Source organism: Schistocerca cancellata, unplaced genomic scaffold (assembly GCF_023864275.1).
Source record: "Schistocerca cancellata isolate TAMUIC-IGC-003103 unplaced genomic scaffold, iqSchCanc2.1 HiC_scaffold_1140, whole genome shotgun sequence".
Taxonomy (NCBI): Eukaryota; Metazoa; Arthropoda; class Insecta; order Orthoptera; family Acrididae; genus Schistocerca; species Schistocerca cancellata.
In genome coordinates this window covers 1,517,518-1,541,743 of record NW_026047139.1, presented here as the reverse complement: position 1 = coordinate 1,541,743, position 24,226 = coordinate 1,517,518, and the positions used below count along the sequence as shown (strand labels likewise).

The 24,226-nt window shown below is 41.4% G+C and overlaps 1 protein-coding gene across 1 annotated transcript in view; it reads right to left on the bottom strand.

The window, feature by feature from the left end:
• Positions 1-24,226, bottom strand: part of LOC126159412 (uncharacterized) — a 160,948-nt gene that overhangs the window by 15,097 nt on the left and 121,625 nt on the right. The window contains exon 7 of the mRNA XM_049916521.1: positions 19,180-19,419. Within this exon, the coding sequence (XP_049772478.1) occupies positions 19,180-19,419 (240 nt within the window). The remainder of the gene's footprint in view (positions 1-19,179; positions 19,420-24,226) is intronic.

Below are 24,226 nucleotides of genomic sequence, written 5' to 3'. Positions count from 1 at the left end.
TCACAGCAGATCGGTTATACAAATGTGTGACGTCTGTTCTTTCGGACGCATCATTCTCGGCAATTTTTCTTCTCGATGGACTACTCAGTTGTTCGGCTACACTGACAGTTCCAAAAAGTGCCAGTCTCAAACAATTTTGTGTTGGAGTAATTGAAGATCTTGCTTCTACACTTTGCTACTCAGATGGTTTATGTCTGTAACTCTCACTTTTGTCCACAAGGATTCATCATCATACAGGCATAGGAAGCAAAATAATGCATTTTTAAATTCACAGCCACATAACCAATCACTGTTTTTATAAATATCCATTTTAAACACCGTCCAAAACTGTTGATTTCCAGTATTAATATTTTGCACAGTGTTTAAAACTGGTAACACCATCCTAGTCTCTTTACAGCAAGCTTCTCCTCATCAGAAACGTGGGAAAAGTCTGTAGTTTGTAAAGTATTTACACTATTTGTGTTCATTCACATTCCGCAAACTAGGCACTGTGTGACAAGCTAGTTCTCACTGTACAGGACGTATTATACGCAACAGTGCAGAGAAAAATGCAGTATTGAGAACCAATACACTATCATCTCGAAACGCCACAACTTATACACACGAGGTGCTCAGAGATAATATTTGTACAAGTAATAAACAAAACGTTTTAGCTGTTAGTGACATTCGGGTAAGGGGTGAGAAAGAAGAGGAAGTGGGAGAATACAAGGTCTACCTGTCAGGAGTCAAAGCAGGAATAGCACAATGGGGTGTAGGGCTTTACATCAGGAAAGAAATGGAACCCAGCGTAGTTGCAATAAGGTATGTAAACGAACGACTGATGTGGATAGATCTGACAGTGTCTAGCAAGAAAATTAGGATTGTGTCAGTATATTCGCATTGTGAAGGAACAGATCAAGATAAGATGGATAGTTTTTATGAGGCACTCAGTGATGTAGTTGTTAGAGTAAAGGACAAGGACAGTGTTCTGTTCATGGGTGATTTTAACGCTAGGATTGGAAATCGAACAGAAGGGTATGAAAAGGTTATGGGTAAATTTGGAGAGGATATGGAGGCCAACAGGAATGGGAAACAACTCTTGGATTTCTGTGCCAGTATGGGCTTAGTAATCACAAACTCCTTTTTTAAACATAAGAACATTCACCGGTATACTTGGGAAGGCAGGGGAACCAGATCTGTCATTGACTATATAATAACAGATCAGGAATTCAGGAAGGCTGTGAGGGACACATGTGTATTCAGGGGATTCTTTGATGACACTGATCATTATTTAATCTGCAGTGAAATTGGGATTGTGAGGCCGAAAGTGCAGGAGGTCAGGTCCATATGTAGGAGGATAAGAGTGGAGAAACTTCAGGATAAGGAAATCAGGCACAAGTACATAACAGCAATCTCAGAAAGGTACCAGTTAGTTGAATGTAGTCAATTACAGTCATTGGAAAAGGAATGGACAAGGGTACAGGAACACAGTACTAGAAGTGGCTAAAGAATGTCTTGGAACAGTAGTGTGTAAAAGTAGGATGAAGCAAACAGCTTGGTCGAATGATACAGTCAAGGCAGCCTGTAAAAGGAAAAAGAAGGTGTATCAAAAATGGCTACATACCAGAACCCAGGTAGACAGAGAAAGTTATGTTGAAGAAAGAAACAAAGCCAAACAGATAATTGCAGCATCCAAGAAGAAATCATGGGAAGACTTTGGAAACAGGTTGGAGACTATGGGTCAAGCTGCTGGAAAACCATTCTGGAGTGTAATTAGCAGTCTTTGAAAGGGAGGTAAGAAGGAAATGACAAGTATTTTGGACAGGTCAGGAAAACTGCTGGTGAATCCTGTGGATGCCTTGGGCAGATGGAGGGAATATTTTGAAGAGTTGCTCAATGTAGGTGAAAATGCGATCAGTAATGTTTCAGATTTCGAGGTAGAATGGGATAGGAATGATGATGGAAATAGGATCACATTTGAGGAAGTGGAAAAAATGGTCAATAGATTGCAGTGCAATAAAGCGGCTGGGGTGGATGAAATTAATTCGGAACTCATCAAATACAGTGGAATGTCAGGTCTTAAATGGCTACACAGGATAATTGAAATGGCCTGGGAGTTGGGACAGGTTTCATCAGACTGGACAAAAGCAGTAATCACACCAATCTTTAAACATGGAAACAGAAAAGATTGTAACAACTACAGAGGTATCTCTTTAATCAGCGTTGTGGGTAAATCTTCTCAGGTATTGTTGAAAGGAAAGTGCGAGTATTAGTTGAGGACCAATTGGATGAAAATCAGTGTGGGTTTAGGCCTCTTAAAGGTTGTCAGGACCACGGCAAATAATGGAGAAGTGTTATGAGTGGAACAGGGAATTGTATCTATGCTTTATAGATCTAGAAAAGGCATATGGCTGGGTTCCTAGGAGGAAGTTATTGTCTGTTCTACAAGATTATTGAATAGGAGGCAAACTTTTGCAAGCAATTAAAGGTCTTTACATGGATAGTCAGGCAGCAGTTAGAGTTGACGGTAAATTGAGTTCATGGTTCAGAGTAGTTTCAGGGGTAAGACAAGGCTGCAACCTGTCTCCACTGTTGTTCATATTATTTATGGATCATATGTTGAAAACAATAGACTGGCTGGGTGAGATTAAGATATGTGAACACAAAATAAGCAGTCTTGCATATGCGGATGACTTAGTTGTGATGGTAGATTTGATTAAAAGTTTGCAAATTAATATTTCAGAGCTAGATCAGAAATGTAAGGACTATGGTATGAAGATTAGCATCTCCAAAACGAAAGTAATGTCAGTGGGAAAGAAATATAAATGGATTGAGTGCCAAATAGGAGGAACAAAGTTAGAACAGGTGGACGGTTTCAAGTACTTAGGATGCATATTCTCACAGGATGGCAACATAGTGAAAGAACTGGAAGCGAGGTGTAGCAAAGCTAATGCAGTGAGTGGTCAGCTATGATCTACTCACTTCTGCAAGAAAGAAGTCAGTACCGAGACTAAGTTATCTGTGCAGTGTTCAATCTTTCGACCAACTTTGTTGTATGGGAGGGAAATCTGGGTGGATTCAGGTTACCTTATCAATAAGGTTGAGGTTACGGATATGAAAGTAGCTAGGATGATTGCAGGTACTAGTAGATGGGAACAATGGCAAGAGGGTGTCCACAATGAGGAAATCAAAGAAAAACTGGGAATGAACTCTATAGATGTAGCAGTCAGGGCGAACAGGCTTAGATGGTGGGGTCATGTTACACGCATGGGAGAAGCAAGGTTACCCAAGAGACTCATGGATTCAGCAGTAGAGGGTAGGAGGCGTCAGGGCAGACCGAGGAGAAGGTACCTGGATTTGGTTAAGAATGATATGAAGTAATAGGTTTAACATCAGTAGAGGCACCAATGTTAGCACTGAATAGGGGATCGTGGAGGAACTGTATAAGGGGGGCTATGCTCCAGACTGAACGCTGAAAGGCATAATCAGTCTTAAATGATGATGATGATGATGATGAGTAATAAACAATATCATTAGGACTGACAACTGTGATATTCCAGCCATTTTTTCAAATGCCGCTACATTAAATCTGCACTCTATTTACAATTGAAAAACTATAATATCCAGTTATGCTGATGAGAAAACATTTACTCCTAATTTTTACCTTCAAAACTACTACGTCAGTGAAACAAACCTATCGCAACTGCTGTCAAAAGATCAGTACTGGTAACATTGTGCATGGTGGAATGACACGCTGAAGTGGCCTTGATAACAAATTAATGAGAGAAAGCTGGCAGACACGTCATCTGTAGAGCGGTGCAACCTGACAGGACATTCAGAACTGTCTCCAGTCAGGGAGTTTGCATGCCAACTGCAGTACTCTCCAACGTCACTGGCACTTGAGCCACCTGTTGCCACAGAAGGGCTTTTCGACTCGCACTGACTCCAGATCTGATGGCTGCCACGGAGTTGCCGTAAGAGAGAGAACCCCGAGTTTGCTTCGAGCCTTGCAGCAGTCTTGCGTTCATTATCGACGCAATAAGACATCGGGTAACCGAAGACAGTATATTGTAACACCTACCACGGTATACATTAGGCTTCCTAAACCAAATAATATACAAGAAAAGTGGACATATGAAGTACAAAATTACTGGGAGATGAGCAACATTGCGACAATAACGTGCACCACCACTGTGATGCATTGAGCCAAATGCGGTCAGATGATGTAGAGGGCATGAAAGTACAGGGGTGGTTAGGGGAAATTAAGAGTGTGCGAAGAAAATGAACTAAACCCAGAGGAAAAGGCCAAAATCATGTCAGACAGCCATCAGAGGATGCACAGAACCTTAGGCCAAATCAAAAACTATACTTAGTGGAAAGGCATGAAAAGAGGAGCACATTAGGAAGTATTACAAAAGTCAAAGGAATAAGTTCATGCAGAGAAGATTATTAACGATCCGGAAAACCGCGACGACAGCATTTCACTGACAAACGGGGTGCTCGAGAGAACTTGCAGGACACTAATGGAATATTTATGGCACTTCATTAGAGAGGACCACTGTAATTTGAGTACATGGGAACCACATACTGTTTTTGTATTTAATATGCATCACAGTAGCAAAGTGTCAGTGAAAATAATCAGTTTTTGAAAATATAAGTAATCGGATAGATAAAAAATCTACTCATCAAGCGGTGGCAGGAGAACACATGTATAAAAAGGTATTACAGAATGAGATTTTCACTCGGCAGTGGAGTGTGCACTGATATGAAACTTCCTGGCAGATTAAAACTGTGTACCGGACCGAGACTCGAACTCGGGACCTTTGCCTTTCGCGGGCCAAACAAGGTAGGAGACGAGGTACTGGCAGAAATAAAGCTAAGCTGTGAGGATGGGGTGTGAGTCGTGCTTGGGTAGCTCAGTTGGTAGAGCACTTGCCCGCAAAACGCAAAGGTCCCAAGTTCGAGTCTCAGTCCAGCACACAGTTTTAATCTGCCAGGAAGTTTCAAGGTATTACAGTCTGCAAGCTTTTGGAGCCAGTTGCTTGTTCTCCTAGCAGAAGGGTTGAACGGGAAGAAAGAGCAGTGAAGGATGAGGACTGGTGAGGCGCAGGAAAATGGGTGGAGTTTGCAGCAGTCATGCAGAACTGCTGGTCAGTGGAAGACTTAACGGACAGGATGAGAAGGAAAGACTGTCTGTTACAGAATGCACTGGACAACATTCGAAAATCTGAGAGTTTAAACGTGGTAGACACAGTAATATGTGAAACAGAGATACAGAGATTACTGCTAGAACATTGTGCATGAGCTAATAAAAGCAGAAAGCTAAGTGCACTGTATGTGATAAAGGTGGAATGGGGATGTCAAAAAATAGACAGGTTAGAAAATGAAAGAAGTGGAAAACTAATCTATCAAATTGCTTATATTTTCATTGTAGCAATGGGTACACATTGTTGGCATAAATTTATGAAAGACAAGTACACATTCCGGGTGTCCTACAGACAGAGGAATGAACTATTAAGAATAATTGTAATACAAAATTGTTAAGGCTTTCGTGGCCACTTATTGACAAACTGCCTATTGGCTTCTGTCTCGGGTTCTTCGGCCGACGTTCATCTAATGATTTTTCTGACGTTTCGCCAGCACGAGTGGCTGGCATTGTCAAAGCTTCACCCTCCATTGCCGGTGGTGAACTGGAGGCGAGCTCGCGGCCGCAGGCTATATGTACCTGGCGCGCCAACGTCCGAGGGCTTCTCCGCGGTCATTTCCGGTGCGTTTCTCCTCTTGCTACCTGCGACGGTCGTTCGCTGCAGTACGGGAAGCCAGGACCCGTTTACCTTAAGGCTTTCCTCCTTCTTGTTGAAACTGTTCGCGTGTTTTTGGATTTCTACAGCTTCTCTGAACAGGCGCGTGTGATAGTGCTTCTCTACAGACAGAACTTCCGTGTCGGCGAATTTTATTATGTGGTCGGTCTCATTCAGTGCGTGCTCTGCCACGGCCGATTTCTCCACCTGCCCCAACCTGCAATGTCGCTTATGCTCTTTGATCCTGGTGTTAATGGATCGTCCAGTCATTCCGACATAAACTTTTCCGCATGTGCAAGGTATACGGTATATTCCCGACATTGCAAGTGGGTCTCTTTTCTCCTTCGCCGATCTAAGACACTCTTTGATCTTCCTTGTCGGTTTGAAAATCGTCTTTACGCCGTGTTTGCGCAATATACGGCCGATTCTGTCCGTCACTCTGGGAATGTATGGCAGAAAGGCCGTACCCGACATTTCTTTTTCTGGTTCCTTACTTCGCCGAGTGTTTGGCTCTGTTACACTTCTAATGTAATTTTTGGAGTACCCATTGCTCCTCAGAACAGTTTCCAGGTGTTCCATTTCTCGTTTGAGGTGTTGAGGCTCACATATTCGTCCTGCTCTCGTTACGAGCGTACTAATCATGCCTCTTTTCTGGCTCGGGTGGTGGTTTGACAGTTTGTGCAGGTATCGGTCCGTGTGTGTCGGTTTTCGATACACGCTGTGTCCCAGGTTTTCGCCGTCCCTTGTGACCAGCACATCTAGAAATGGCAGTTTCTTGTTCTTTTCTACTTCCATGGTAAATGTTATGTTGGCATGGAGGCTGTTCAAGTGTCTCAGGAATTCACCGAGCTGTTCTTCACCATGGCTCCACACCACGAAAGTATCATCGACGTACCTGTACCACACCTTAGGTTTGCAAGTCGCCAAGTCCAGTGCCTGTGCTTCGAATTGTTCCATGAAGAAGTTGGCCACCACTGGACTGAGAGGACTACCCATGGCGACGCCTTCCAGCTGTTCATAGAAATCGCCATTCCACGTGAAATAGCTCGTGGTGAGACATGCATGGAAGAGCTTTTTGATGTCATTGCCAACACCGAAGCAGCCATTCGGACCCTTCCTTGTGAAAGGGCAGAGGAAATACGCACTGAAACAGCCAGGATACTGCGCCGAGCAAAACCACCAGCTTGCAACCTGAAGAAAGAAGAGGTACAAGCCATCAAGAATCTCAACGCCGACAAGAGTATATTGGTACTGCCTGCCGATAAGGGGAATGCGACCGTCGTAATGAAGACCGAAGATTATGAGCAAAAGATCCGAGACCTATTAGATCCGACGAAGTAGCGAAAACTAAGCGCAGATCCGACGCAGCGTATCACTCGGAATACGAATCGATTAATCAAGGAATCTTCTCTGCCGGCGGACATACAGAGAAACCTGCGCAACACAGAAGCCCTACCACCTCGGCTGTATGGATTACCCAAGATCCATAAGAACAACGTTCCACTGAGACCGATCGTTAGCGCTCCTGGCTCACCAACGTATAAACTGGCGAAACACTTGGCCTCTCTGCTCCAGCCACACGTGGGAAAGACCGACACATACATTAAGGACTCAGGACATTTCATTGAGAAGCTGAAGAAACTGAAACTTGCGCCAAACGACATCCTGGTCAGTTTTGATGTTGTTTCGTTATTTACGAAAGTGCCACTCAGCGACGCTCTGGAGTACATCGGTTCCATGTTCCCGCAAGACATCAAAAAGCTCTTCCATGCATGTCTCACCACGAGCTATTTCACGTGGAATGGCGATTTCTATGAACAGCTGGAAGGCGTCGCCATGGGTAGTCCTCTCAGTCCAGTGGTGGCCAACTTCTTCATGGAACAATTCGAAGCACAGGCACTGGACTTGGCGACTTGCAAACCTAAGGTGTGGTACAGGTACGTCGATGATACTTTCGTGGTGTGGAGCCATGGTGAAGAACAGCTCGGTGAATTCCTGAGACACTTGAACAGCCTCCATGCCAACATAACATTTACCATGGAAGTAGAAAAGAACAAGAAACTGCCATTTCTAGATGTGCTGGTCACAAGGGACAGCGAAAACCTGGGACACAGCGTGTATCGAAAACCGACACACACGGACCGATACCTGCACAAACTGTCAAACCACCACCCGAGCCAGAAAAGAGGCATGATTAGTACGCTCGTAACGAGAGCAGGACGAATATGTGAGCCTCAACACCTCAAACGAGAAATGGAACACCTGGAAACTGTTCTGAGGAGCAATGGGTACTCCAAAAATTACATTAGAAGTGTAACAGAGCCAAACACTCGGCGAAGTAAGGAACCAGAAAAAGAAATGTCGGGTACGGCCTTTCTGCCATACATTCCCAGAGTGACGGACAGAATCGGCCGTATATTGCGCAAACACGGCGTAAAGACGATTTTCAAACCGACAAGGAAGATCAAAGAGTGTCTTAGATCAGCGAAGGAGAAAAGAGACCCACTTGCAATGTCGGGAATATACCGTATACCTTGCACATGCGGAAAAGTTTATGTCGGAATGACTGGACGATCCATTAACACCAGGATCAAAGAGCATAAGCGACATTGCAGGTTGGGGCAGGTGGAGAAATCGGCCGTGGCAGAGCACGCACTGAATGAGACCGACCACGTAATAAAATTCGCCGACACGGAAGTTCTGTCTGTAGAGAAGCACTATCACACGCGCCTGTTCAGAGAAGCTGTAGAAATCCAAAAACACGCGAACAGTTTCAACAAGAAGGAGGAAAGCCTTAAGGTAAACGGGTCCTGGCTTCCCGTACTGCAGCGAACGACCGTCGCAGGTAGCAAGAGGAGAAACGCACCGGAAATGACCGCGGAGAAGCCCTCGGACGTTGGCGCGCCAGGTACATATAGCCTGCGGCCGCGAGCTCGCCTCCAGTTCACCACCGGCAATGGAGGGTGAAGCTTTGACAATGCCAGCCACTCGTGCTGGCGAAACGTCAGAAAAATCATTAGATGAACGTCGGCCGAAGAACCCGAGACAGAAGCCAATAGGCAGTTTGTCAATAATTGTAATGACTATATAGATCAGGTTGAAACAGGGCCCCGGGAGTAGACAACATTCAATTAGAACTACTGACAGCCTTGAGTGAGCCAGTCCTGACAAAACTCTACCATCTGGTGTGCAATATGTATCAGACAGGCGAAATTCCCTCAGACTTCAAGAAGAATATAATAATTCCAATCCCACAGAAAGCAGGTGTTGACGGATGTGAAAATTACCGAACTTTCAGTTTAATAAGTCACAGCTGCAAAATACTAATGCGAATTCTTTACATATGAATGGAAAAACTGGTAGAAGCTGACCTCAGAGAAGATCAGTTTGGATTCTGTAGAAATGTTGGAACACGTGAGGCAATACTGACCCTACGACTTATCTTAGAAGAAAGATTAACCAAAGTCAAACCTACGTTTCTAGCACTTGTAGATTTAGAGAAAGCTTTAGACAACGTTGACTGGAATACTCTCTTTCAAATTCTAAAAGTGGCAGGGGTAAAATACAGGGAGCGAAAGGCTATTTACAATTTGTACAGAAACCAGATGGCAGTTATAAGAGTCGAGGGTCTTGAAAGTGAAGCAGTGGTTGGGAAGGGAGTGAGACAGGGTTGTAGCCTCTCTCCGATGTTATTCAATCTGTATATTGAGCAAGCAGTAAAGGAAACAAAAGAAAAGTTTGGAGTAGGTATTAAAATCCATGGAGAAGAAATAAAAACTTTGAGGTTTGCCGATGACATTGTAATTGTGTCAGAGACAGCAAAGGACTTGGAAGAGCAGTTGAACGGAATGGACAGTGTCTTGAAAGGTGGATATAAGATAAACATCAACAAGAGCAAAACGAGGATAATGGAATGTAGTCGCATTAAGTCGGGTGATGCTGAGGGAATTAGATTAGGAAATGAGACACGTAAAGTAGTAAAGGAGTTTTGCTATTTGGGGAGCAAAATAACTGATGATGGTCGAAGTAGAGAGGATATAAAATGTAGACTGGCAATGGCAAGGAAAGCGTTTCTGAAGAAGAGAAATTTGTTAACATCGAGTATTGATTTAAGTGTCAGGAAGTTGTTTCTGAAAGTATTTGTATGGAGTGTGGCCATGTTTGGAAGTGAGACATGGACGATAAATAGTTTAGACAAGAAGAGAATAGAAGCTTTCGAAATGTGGTGCTACAGAAGAATGCTGCAGATTAGATGGGTGGATCACATAACTAATGAGGAGGTATGGAATAGAACTGGGGAGAAGAGGAGTTTGTGGCACAACTTGACTAGAAGAAGGGATCGGTTGGTAGGACACGTTCTGATGCATAAAGGAATCACCATTTTAGTATCGGAGTGCAGCGTGGAGAGTAAAAATCATAGAGGGAGACCAAGAGATGATTACACTAAGCAGATTCAGAAGGATGTAGGCTGCAGTAGGTACTGGGAGATGAAGAAGCTTGCGCGGGATAGAGTAGCATGGAGAGCTGCATCAAACCAGTCTCAGGACTGAAGACCACAACAACAACAATGTATATCAGCCAACTAGAATGCAAGTAGCACACCCAGTAGCTTGAAAAGGATAAAAGAAATTGAGGAAACCAGTAAGGCTCACAAGACAAATTGGAGAATCGAAGACTATTTAGGATGCTTCTCTTGTTTGACGAATCCGTAAGAAGGCATCATTCTAAGAAGGTGGCTGCACAATTCCGTGGACCGTACAAAGTGTTGCATTAGACATATCCAATGTGACAATTAAGATGCACAGAACTAAGCAGATGAAAGTATATGTGAAATCCCAAAATAAATCTATTTCTGTGTTGATGATGATGATGATGATGTTTGGTTTGTGGGGCGCTCAACTGCGTGGTTATCAGCGCCCGTACAATTACCCAATCTTTGCTCAGTCCAATTTCGCCACTGTCCTGGATGATGATGAAATGATGAGGACAACACAAACACCCAGTCATCTCGAGGCAGGCGAAAAACCCTGACCCCGCTGGGAATCGAACCCGGGACCCCGTGCTCGGGAAGCGAGAACGCTTCCGCGAGACCACGAGCGGCGGACATTATTTCTGTGCTGTGTCCCAATGTCAGGTGTACACACACACACACATATATATATATATATATAGAGTAGCATGGAGAGCTGCATCAAACCAGTCTCAGGACTGAAGACCACAACAACAACAATATATATATATATATTTTCCCCTGAAGTTACCATGCAGGGGGTAGCTTATCTGGATATGTTTCCAGAATGGCTCTTTCATCAGTTAAAAGGTGACACTGAAAACGTTTGGTCCCTATCCATTGGCATGTTTTTGTACGAGCACAGTTGAACACTGAGGTCTTCAATTGTTGCACTGTTGCTAATGATCAATATGACAAGGACACTCTTCCACTGCCCTCCAGATTCACCTGACCTCAATCTAAGTGATTTTTTTTTCCTTTGGGGCTTTGTATTCATGACACAAAGCATTATGGAGATGCACCAGGGCCACTATTACACAGGGTGTACATGCGGACAATTTAGGAAAAAAAAAGGAAAAATATGGATTTTTCCCCATTAAAAATACACTTTTCTGGGTGAAAATGTACTATACTGTGAGAGAAAGTACATTTTTTTCTTCTTAAGTGACAGTATAGTTTCCTTCGGAGCTGTAAGACTTTTCAGTTCTCTGAATGGTAAAGGTTTTATACACCAGCACAGAACTTCCGGCACTTAGGAAACAAAATCCAGCAAGAAAACAATGCATCTAAATAATTCTTTAATGCGGGGAACATATATAAATACAAATTCCAGCAAATACAGTACGGTGGCTTCTGAAGCAATGAAATTTAGACTGTACTGCAAACTGCACTTTTGGTAGCCAATCATAGTTTGTGTCACAATATCTCAACAGATGATGACAGCAGATATTCAGAGCACGGTACGGAGAAGATGAGGCAATTCACTGGTAAAACGAGCAGAAATGAAGCAAACAGGTATAGCTACAATTACAGCATATCTCCCTATGTGCCAGAAAACTTTGGCCTTTACATTGGAAAGCCAATTATGTGTGAAATTGCTGAACTCATCTTTCACTTTTTTTTTTGTTTTCCATGAACCATGGACCTTGCCATTGGTGGAGAGGCTTGCGTGCTTCAGCGATACAGATGGCCATACCGTAGGTGCAACCACAACAGAGGGGTATCTGTTGAGAGGCCAGACAAACGTGTGGTCCCTGAAGAGGGGCAGCAGCCTTTTCAGTAGTTGCAGGGGCAACAGTCTGGATGATTGACTGATCTGGCCTTGTAACAATAACCAAAACGGCCTTGCTGTTCTGGTACTGTGAACGGCTGAAAGCAAGGGGAAACTACAGCCGTAATTTTTCCCGAGGGCATACAGCTTTACTGTATGATTAAATGATGATGGCGTCCTCTTGGGTAAAATTTTCCAGAGGTAAAATAGTCCCCCATTCGGATCTCCGGGTGAGGACTAATCAAGAGGACGTTGTTATCAGGAGAAAGAAAACTGGCGTTCTAGGGATCGGAGCGTGGAATGTCAGATCCCTTAATCGAGCAGGTAGGTTAGAAAATTTAAAAAGGGAAATGGATAGGTTAACGTTAGATATAGTGGGAATTAGTGAAGTTCGGTGGCAGGAGGAACAAGACTTTTAGTCAGGTGAATACAGGATTATAAATACAAAATCAAATAGAGGTAATGCAGGAGTAGGTTTAATAATGAATAAAAAAAATAGATGTACGGGTAAGCTACTACAAACAGCATAGTGAAAGCATTATTGTGGCCAAGATAGACACGAAGCCCATGGCTACTATAGTAGTACAAGTTTATATGCCAACTAGCTCTGAAGAAATTGATGAAATGTATGATGAGATAAAAGAAATTATTCATATAGTGCAGGGAGACGAAAATTTAATAGTCATGGGTGACTCGAATTTGAGTGTAGGTAAAGGGAGAGAAGGAAACATAGTAGGTAAATACGGATTGGGGCTAAGAAGCCGTCTGGTAGAATTTTGCACAGAGCATAACTTAATCATAGCTAACACTTGTTTCAAGAATCATAAAAAAAGGTTGTATACATGGAAGAATCCCGGAGATACTAAAAGGTATCAGGTAGGTTATATAGTGGTGAGACAGAGATTTAGGAACCAGGTTTTAAATTGTAAGATATTTCCAGGGGCAGATGTGGACTCTGACCACAATCTATTGGTTATGAACTGCAGATTAAAATTGAAGAAACTGCAAAAAGGTGGGAATTCAAGGAGATGGGACCTGGATAAACTGACTAAACCAGGGTTGTACAGCGTTTCAGGGAGAGCATAAGGGAACAATTGGCAGCACTGAGGGAAAGAATTACAATAGAAGAAGAATGGGTAGCTCTCAGGGATGAAGTAGTGAAAGCAGCAGAGGATCAAGTAGGTAAAAAGACGAGGGCTAGTAGAAATCCTTGGGTAACAGAAGAAATATTGAATTTAATTGATGAAAGGAGAAAATATAAAAATGCAGTATATGAATCAGGCAAAAAGGAACACAAACGTCTCAAAAATGAGATCGACAGGAAGCGCAAAATGGCTAAGCAGGGATGGCAAGAGGACAAATGTAAGGATGTAGAGGCTTATCTCACTAGGGGTAAGATAGATACTGCCTACAGGAAAATTAAAGAGACCTTTGGAGAAAAGAGAACCACTTGTATGAATATCAAGAGCTCAGATGGAAACCCAGTTCTAATCAAAGAAGGAAAAGCAGAAAGATGGAAGGAGTATATAGAAGGTCTATACAAGGGCGATGTACTTGAGGACAATATTATAGAAATGGAATAGAATGTAGATGAAGATGAAATGGGAGATACGATACTGTGTGAAGAGTTTGATAGAGCACTGAAAGACCTGAGGCGAAACAAGGCCCCAGGAGTAGACAACATTCCATTAGAACTACTGACGGCCTTGGGAGAGCCAGTCCTGACAAAACTGTACCATCTGGTGAGCAAGATATATGAGACAGGTGAAATACCCTCAGGCTTCAAAAAGAATATAATAATTCCAATCTCAAAGAAAGCAGGTGTTGACGGATGTGAAAATTACCGAATTATCAGTTTAATAAGTCACAGCTGCAAAATACTAACTCGAATTCTTTACAGGCGAATGGAAAAACTGGTAGAAGCCGAAATCGGGGAATATCAGTTTGGATTCCACAGAAATATTGGAACACGTGAGGCAATACTGACCTTACAGCTTTTCTTAGAAGAAAGATTAAGAAAAGGCAAACCTACGTTTCTAGCATTTGTAGACTTAGAGAAAGCTTTTGACAATGTTGACTGGAATACTCCCTTCCAAATTCTAAAGGTGGCAGGGGTAAAATACATGGAGTGAAAGGCTATTTACAATTTGTACAGAAACCAGATGGCAGTTACAAGAGTCGAGGACATGAAAGGGAAGCAGTGGTTAGGAAGGGAGGGAGACAGGGTTGTAACCTCTCCCCGATGTTGTTCAATCTGTATATTGAGCAAGCAGTGAAGGAAACAAAAGAAAAATTTGGAGTAGGTATTAAAATCCATGGAGAAGAAATAAAAACTTTGAGGTTCACCGCTGACATTGTAATTCTGTCAGAGACAGCAAAGAACTTGGAAGAGCAGTTGAACGGATAATGAAATGTAGTTGAATTGAGTCGGGTGATGCTGAGGGAATTAGATTAGGAAATGAGACACTTAAAGTAGTAAAGGAGTTTTGCTATTTGGAGAGCAAAATAACTAATGATGGTCAAAGTAGAGAAGATATAAAATGTAGACTGGCAATGGCAAGGAAAGCGTTTCTGAAGAATAGAAATTTGTTAACATCGAGTATAGATTTAAGTGTCAGGTAGTCATTTCTGAAAGTATTTGTATGGAGTGTTGCCATGTATGAAAGTGAAACATGGACGATAAATAGTTTGGACAGTAAGAGAATAGAAACTTTCTAAATGTGGTGGTACAGAAGAATGCTGAAGATTAGATGGGTAGATCACATAACTAATGTGGAGGTATTGAATAGAATTGGGGAGAAGAGGATTTTGTGGCACAACATGACGAGAAGAAGGGATCGGTTGGTAGGACATGGTCTGAGGCATCAAGGGATCACAAATTTAGCATTGGAGGGCAGTGTGGAGGGTAAAAATCGTAGAGGGAGATCAAGAGATGAATACACTAAGCAGATTCAGAAAGATGTAGTTTGCAGTAAGTACTGGGAGATGAAGAAACTTGCACAGGATAGGGTAGCATGGAGAGCTGCATCAAACCAGTCTCAGGACTGAAGACCACAATGACAACAACAAGGATAATTATACTTTTACCATTGTTTTTGCATAATCTGTCATCTATGAAAGAACTGTAATAAGTATGAAAAACTAACCATGAACCTTGGTCTTTTTTTAGCATGTGTTAGTCTTTAAACACAAATGCACCTTTAAAATTTTAAATAATGTCATAAATGGCTGGCCTTCTGGACCCAATTTTTTTAAAGTGGCTGACTCTCAAAATGTTTAAGTTTTGAACAATAGTGAAACACACCACTATTTAAGAAATTCGTCGCATATTCTCACACATGACATAATTCATCTTGTGTAAAAGGAAATTCACTTTGAAAGCAATGCTTCTCATATCACCATTTGCAATATTTTCCCACAGCTTGTTAGAAATGTAAACACCCGTGATGTCACTCTTATTGAAAGCAGTTTGTTCTTACAAAGTTTTCACAGTCTTCGTCCTCAAGCCTTTGACACATTTTGCTGTCATCAGACGTTTGTCAGTGCATTGCATTTTGTAGTAAATGGTGCATTTTATTTGCAACTTAAGTTTTGTTTTGGTGTTTTTCTCTGGTTTATGTTTTATTGCTGCAGTATTATCCTGCAGGAATGGGCTAAAGTAAAATTATTTGTTAGAGTATCAATTCTTATCAATCAAAACTACAAAAATTGAACTGAAAATTAGAACACTGATAAATTCCCAAAATTCTAACAAATTGCTGGACTTTTCCCAGATGAAAAAGTTCCATTTTTTCTAGATTTCCTGGTCATCCTGGGGCTGCAATTCAGAGAAGTAGCAGTAATTCTGACTGACATTCCATCGAATGGTCACTCTGTGTGCAGGAACCGGACAAGTACGTCATCAACATTTGTGACACTTTGGGACGGTTCCGTTTCTACGAACATCTACAGCAACATAAATGGATGCACAAGTGCGTCGTGTGCAATTTCCTATGCAGACACAAATCACTTTCCCAGCACCCTTTCCACAAATCTAAGCCTTCCGCGCACCTTTCCTAATAATGTTTTTGCCTGATCACCATATTTCATATCACTTCTTACTATTATCGATTAATGCATACATAATGTGATACGCTAAAGTCGTTTGCTACTAATCTTGTAAGCAGATACTACACAGTTTGTTCTCTCTCTCTCTCTCTCTCTCTCTCTCTCTCTCTCTCTCTCTCTCACACACACACACACACACAGACACACACACAGTCATCATCTTACATTTATCCATATTTAATATGGGTACAGAACTGCAAGAGAAGTTATTCATTTTCCCAATGTGCTATCTTAGAATGGAACATAGAGAAAGCCTAAGTGCTTCTATATTTCTGAACCCTTCGCCAAACAAATGTGAAATGCAGGAAAAGGATAGATTACTATTCACCATAAATGTGACGTGTTCAGTTGCAGACAGGCACAACTAGAAGACTGCTACATGTTAAAGCTTTCAGCCAAAGCCTCGTGAAATGTGGGACATCCTACACGAGATCCTTCACACTCCTCTTAAAGTGGTGTTTCATCACCCACCCAACCTCCACAACATCTCAGTCCGTCCCTATGCCATTCCCCATCCCAGACCCTAGCTACTGGGATCGCATCACTGTAGAGGACCCTGGTACAAGATCAGCCCAGTCCACAACCCAGCACTTTCAATTCCAGTTGTGTCACAGCCTTGTCCTAGCCCATCAGAGGTCAGGCCATCTGAGAGAGCATCCGTGTCATCTACCAGTTCTGCTGCAATCACTGCACAGCTTTCTATACTGGTACGAGTACAAACCAGCTATCCACCAGGGCGAACAGGCACCGCCAAACTGGGGCCGAGAGCAAAGTAGAGCACCACGCGTTACAACGTGCAGCTGAACGTAACGTGCTGGGTTTCGACAGGTGCTTCACTACTCGAGCCATCTGGATCCTGCCCTCCACCACCAGCTTTTCTGAACTGCAAAAATGAGAATTATCCTTACTAGACATTCTCCACTCCCAAAATTATCCCGGCCTGAACGTACGGTAACCAATTGTCTGTACACCCTCCACCTTGCAGTTTCCATCGAATCTGTCCTATCGTCCCCTCCCTTTTCGTGTCCTCTCACCCTCATTGTGTGCTGCCCTCTGCCAATGCACCTGACCATCCTTTCCCCTTGCCTTCTCTTTCCCACTCTTCCCCCTTCCCCCTCCCCTCCAACTCCCGACACTGCACCTGGCAGTATTGTCGTACCTCTATCTAGTCCCCGCATGCCCCGCCATACGGTCTTCTTCTCTCCTCCCACCTGCATCAGATTACTATTAATGTTACAGTTGCATTCCAGTCAGACCTGCCGGTGGCAGCGGGCATGTGTGTACCGTATTTACTCGAATCTAAGCCGCACTTTTTTTCTGATTTTTGTAATCCAAAAAACCGCCTGCAGCTTAGAATCGAGTGCAAAGCGGAAGTTCTGAAAAATGTTGGTAGGTGCCACCACAACTAACTTCTGTTGTCAAATGTATGTAGTGCTTCGCAGGCACAAAGATAAATACTGACACCAAAACCTCTGCATCAGTAAATAAATTAAAAAAAAAAAAAAAAAAAAAAAGGTGGTAGACGAGCTTTTTTTCACCACCCTGAGTTTCGACCACTGCATTTTCATACATTATCCAACGAAGTAAATGCAAATTCCATATTGTTCATCTTCGAATGTAGCAGCATTTCAATGTACTACAAAAATCTGGCTGGCAAGATTGTTTGGGATGTTCATCAATATGGCCAACTCTGCGTTCTGAATTTTTTCCTACCTGTGAGAAGATATGGTTGCTAATAGGAACTTTTGTGAATCACATGCAGTATTCTCTTCACCATAATAATAATCGAATATAAACATTTTGCCATGTATTCTTTCGTGTTTGCTGCTATCTCATTTAAATCCTGTCTGCTTAATAAACTACAAAACTAGAGTGAGCCAACAGGAAACTCGGAAGAATATACAGATCATGTCATATTTATTTTCGTATTATTCTTATGCCAAATAGAGATACAGTCAGAAATGAAGCACAGCAATTGATTAGATTTTTAAAGCTAAGATGACTAATTTCTGTACAGAATGTAATGTACTAAAGAGGTGTCTGCAAAGATTTTCAAACGGAGAAAAATTTTCGCTAAACTCTCGTTCAGAACATCATCTATCATACGCTGTCTATTATTTTGTTCTTGTTGACCATTATCAAAGAAAGCAGCACTGTAAGTAACAACAAATAGCAGTCTCTTGCCATTGTTTTGCTAATGAGACAATTCCTCTCTCTTTTTTTTTTAAGCGGTGGCAGCGCGCACAAAAGCAAGCCAAGCCACGAGCTGCGACAGGTCGTAAACACTCATTATCAGAATGCGACAAACAATGCATGACACAGTACAGTAATGCATTTTCAGCTTAGAGTGACGTAAACACCTATAACAAAGAGAATGGCACTTATCAGATCAAAGAAAAAAAAGCAATCAATTAAAACCAGACAAAGCACATGAAAAAGGAATGGTACTCATATAAATATGGACGGAGAGCCTGACGCATAGCAACGGCTACCTGGTAAAGCTTAACTGCTAAGCTTACAACTCGAACCAAACTGCTGTAGCTGTACCGTCATTCATTCGACCTAAATTGTGTCTCATATTACAATGGACCAACTTTCTTTCTATTTGGAGGTGCGGCCTAAAACTTTTCTCTCCCCCTTGAATTTCGAGTCCCAGATTTCAGCTGCGGCTTAGATTTGGGAAAATTTTTTTTTCCTCGATTTCGAGTCTCATTTTTCAGGTGCGGCTTAGATTCGAGTGTGGCTTAAATTCAAGTAAATACAGTAATGAGGTGTGCTGCCTGGTCCCAATATGTGTGTGTGTGTGCGTGTGTGTGTGTGCGTGTGTGTGTGTGTGTGTGTGTTTGCTGCAGAAGGCTTTGGTCCATAGCTATAGTCTTTCTGTCGTGCCTGTCTGCAAATTGAGTCGTGAGTAAGAATCTATCCTTTTCCTCATATTATTCATATTCCAACCTGCACTTTCCCATGCTTGATTCTGCAAAGTAATCAGGTAGAGACAGATCTTTCCTTACCTGAGACTGACGAGATTCTCTGGAAACTTATCAAAAGGCATTCCAGTAACAGTCGAATAATCGAGTGTCAGGCAGCGCAAACCTGACAATTTAAGGATGCTGACCACACCTGGCTGCAACCCTGTAACATACGTGGTACCAAAATACATGGCACCCACTCGCAATGTGTGAAGTCGTGGTAGCCCGACGAGGTGAGGGAATAGGGCTCCGCCGAGTCTTTTGCAACCTGTCACATCTAGTCTGGAACAAAACACGAGTATGCTACCTGAGAACAAGTTGGCAGAAATAAATGTGATGAATTTTGCTCCTAGCTGTCACCTTTTAGACAGAGCAATTTTTCATGTAAATCAAATGTTACAAGGTAAAAATGGTGCACAGAATATATAAAACTAGCACTGATGAAAACTTTAAAGAGTACTACAGAAAATATAAAAGAGTGTGTGCGCTAAAGTACTGCAAGCAGCCAGATGACTAGAAACAAAAAAGTACATAAATAGTGCTGCTAATAAAAGCAAGGCTTGTTATAAGTACAAATTGCAAACCCTCCAACTCACAGGAACACAGCAAACTACAGTTCATGATCAGCAAAAAAACTGTAACTGAACAGAATTAAATCATAAATCTCTTCAATGACTATTTTGCCACAGTAGGCCAAAAACTAAAAAAAAAAAACAAATAATAAAAAAAACATTTATTAATCCCCAGGGGAAAAAATGGCACTTTTCCCAGTAACAAGAAGAAGAAACACTAAAGATAATAAAAAACCTAAAGCAAACAAAGTCACGTAGAATTGATGGAATATCAAGTACAGAAATTAAACAATGTATGCAGAAACTCAAGAAACCACTTACACAACTAATCAATTCATCATTCCTGGAAGGAACTTTTCCAAAGTGCTTAAAGACAGCTCTGATAAAACCAATACACAAAAAGGGGAATGAATACAATCCAGAAAATTATAGGCCTATAGCTCTTTTACCAGTCACATCAAAAATATTTGAACGAGCTTGTGCACAGAGACTTGTTGCTTTTCTGATGAAATATGAAATAATCAACAAGAATCAGTTTGGTTTCCAGAAAGATAAATGTACCATCGATGCAGTAATAGATCTCATCGAAAATGTCATAACAAACTTGGACTCTAAAAGTAAATGTGTAGGTGTATTTATGGGTCTAACAAAGGCATTTGACTGTGTAGACCACAAAACTTTAGTAGAAATATTAGGAACATATGGCACAAGAGGAAATGCAGGAGACTGGATTCTCTCCTACCTGACAAACAGGAGCCAATATACTGAAATTACAAAAACTATTGGTGAAAAAATAAAATCTAAAACAAGAATTTAACACTTCTCTGTGCCACAAGGCTCCATTCTTGGCCCAATACTCTTCATTCTATACACAAATCACATCCCAAATATGATTAGGTATAGCAGTGTGCAGATGACACAACTCTTCTGTTCACGGATAAAGACACAGAAAAGCTAGAAATAAAAGCCAATGTAGAAGTAAATAATGCCACCCAAAGATTTACTGAATTAAACCTGCACAACAATATTACTAAAACACTTCGTGTAAAGTTTAGATTTCGAAACTTTCGCAGTGAAGATATCAATGTATGCATAGATGAGTGCATAGCAGAGAACACCAAATATACAAAATTCCTTGGGATAATTATCGATGAACGTGTAAACTGGGATAAGCATGTAGAATATATAAGGGGGAAACTCGGCACAGCAAACCTATATGTGCTGCACAAACTCAGCTACCTAAAAGATACAGGCATTATGAAAACAATATACTATGCATTAATTCATATGACATTAAATTACAGCATAATTTTGTGGGAAGATGCCTCGAAAACAAACATTAATAAAGTAATTAAATTACAAAAAAGAGCCATAAGAATGATAGCCAACCTTAAATGGAAAGACTCATGTAAACCAGCATTTAAAGCTCTCAAAATACTAACATTACCCAGTATATACCTATACGAACTCCTCTGTTGGATAAAATTCAAATATTCTACCGATACTAGAGCTAACAACACAGAACACAACCATGACACAAGAAAACGGAACCTCTTCCATGAACTTACACGCGACACATCATATGCTGGACCAAAAGCACTTGAAAAACTCCCTTCATTCTTGAGAGAAATAAACAATAAAAATATTTTTAAAAAAGTCTCAAAAATTTACTAATAGGAAACTGTTATTACAGTGTTAATGAATTTATGTGCATTACAGTTCAAAACAATTGCAATACCATTATTGTATCAAAAGGAAAATTGTAAAAAATCTAATTTAATATGAAATAGTCCTAGAATAATTTTGTAATATATTATATTTTTGTTAAACAGTAGACAGTAAAAAATATGTACCTGTCGGTGCATGAAATGAAAATATATCTTGATCCATACAATGTACTTCGTCAAAGGATAAATAAAAATAAAATAATGAACATCTTCAAGTAAAATTGTCACAAAATTAAACTTAAATCTAAGGTGAGGGGGATGACAAAGATACCTATGAAAAGGCACAACTGTCACAAAGGAAAATTAATGAAAACAATACCTTACACAAGATCTGAAGCAAAGAATTGCAGCATTGATGATAATATCCTACTCCTTGAGAAAGCCTAAATATCAGGTTTATAATCTGTAAGCCATTGTTAACACAGTGCAAAAGAGCAAAATTATACATTCACCACCATCTCACAATGAGAAATTTTAGGGTTATGCATGGACAAGAAAAAATTTCCAGGATTTCTTTAACAAAAACACACTTTTTCCCAAGAGAAAACACGCTATACCCTGGGTGAAAATACATTTTTTCCATGTTAAGTGACAATATACTTTCCCACTGAGCTATAAAATTTATCAGTCCTGGGAACTATACAGGTTTTATGCTCCAGTGTAGAACTTCCTGGCACTTTAGGAAATCATGATGCACTTTTGTGAGCCAATGATAGCTTGTGTCACAAGATCTTGCTCCCAATGGCAGCTGGTATTCAGAGCATAGGACATGTGATGTAGTCAGCCAATAGCAACATCACTGCTAAGTAGCATGAATCCACAAACAGGAAATATTAATGTTTAAATTTATATGCATATATGCAATACAGCTACAAGTAAAGCTATACTTTCACAGATAATAATGGTCATCAAATTTTTTTAGTTTTTTCTGAGGATTTGGCTGGGAACAATCTTAAGAGTACAGCTTAAATTGCACGAGCTGAAAATTTCTGATGAGCACAATTATAAATGTCACTGCGGTCCACCAAATATTTCATAGATTATGCAGCCGAATATGTGTTTTGTTGAACATCAACATTTTAAGCCAGTTATGTGTCAAATTGCTCAAGAACTCACATTACTTTTTTAAGGATAATTATACTTTGCCATTGTTATAGCATTGTTTGTAATCTATGGAAGAACTAAATTAAATATGAAAAAGTAACCTTGAAGCTCGGCGCTTTTTACTGTGTCTTATCCTTTATGAGATACCGAATGGAAATATGCCACAAAAATTTTAAATAATATCACAATTTTCTAATGTTCTAGGACCAAAATTTTTCTAAGTGGCAGGTTCTAAATATGTTAGTTTTGAACCAGAGTCAAATGCTTTGAGAGTTACAAAATTCATCAGATATTATCACATGTAACGTAGTTCATCTCTTTTTTTTATGGTTTTAGGGCGCAAAACTTCTATGATCATAAGCGCCCATTCTGTGGCTTAGGGAAGGGTAAAAACTGAATGGGAAATCAGCAGCAATGGGACTGAAACTCAAAAAGGGGGGAAACAAAGCAGAAGGAAATCTATCATATAAGGGAAAGGTGGGGGTGTTTTACCCAAAAAAGAGCTTCAAATGACCGATGTCATCTCACTGACACTGATAAACTCAAAGATGTGATTGGCTGAGCACGTGTATCTGCTAAAATGTAAAATGGAAGATATATCAGGCAACAGATGTAAGTGAGAGCGTAGCGAATTAAAACGGGGGCACTGAAGTAAAAGATGTATCACCGTCCACAGTTGAGAGCAGTGGGGACAAAGCGGGTGTGGATCGCCACTTAAAAGGTGTCGATGGCTAAAAAGACAGTGCCCTATACAGAGTCTAGTTAAAATTATCTCCTCCCGACGACTAGGTCAGGAGGAAGAGGTCCAAGCCCAGGTATGAGGTTTCACGTCCTGTAATTTATATCGGGAAGTGTAGAACAATGTGCGTGCCATAAAAGAGCAACACAATGACATAAAACACTCCGCAGATCGGCGAAGGGAATCACGCGAATAGCAGGCTGAAGAAGAGAGACTGCAGCCTTGGCCGCTATATCGGCTACCTTGTTTCTGTGGATACCATCGTGCCCTGGGACTCAGAGGAATGCCACAGAGACGCCCCCCCAAGTGGAGGCAGTCCTGAATCCAGTGGACCAGAGGATGGACGGGATAAAGAGCTTGGAGGCTGAGGAGAGAGCTGAGTGAATCCGAGCATATAATATACTGTACCTGCTTATGGCGAGGAATGTATTGGACAACCTGGAGAACAGTGTAAAGCTCCACGGTAAAAACCGAACACTGGTCGGGAAGCCAAAATCTAATAAGGGTGTCACCAACAATATAGGCACTCCCAACAACAAATGTTGTTTTTGAGACATCAGTGTAAATAAATGTGGCATCCTCCATTTGTGCACATAGAGCAGCAAATGCCTGATGATAAATGAGGGGAGTGGTACTATCCTTGGGAAGGTGGCAAAGGTCACAGAGCAAGCAGGTCTGGGGGTGAAGCCGAGATAGTGCCGTACCCCCAGTTGTCTCTTGACTTTCTTTAGTTTTAGGAAAGTGGAAGGAAAGAGAACGTAGCAGTTGACAGAAGCGGACTCCCGGAGGTAGTAGATAGGAAGGGCGGTCTACTGTAAATCCAAGGAGGCATCGAAAAAAAAGGTCATGGGCAAGATGAGCAGGCATTGAAGACAGACAACTAGCATAACGACTCAGAAGGACAGCTCACCGATTGGACAGTGGAGGTTCAGCAGTCTCAGCGTAAA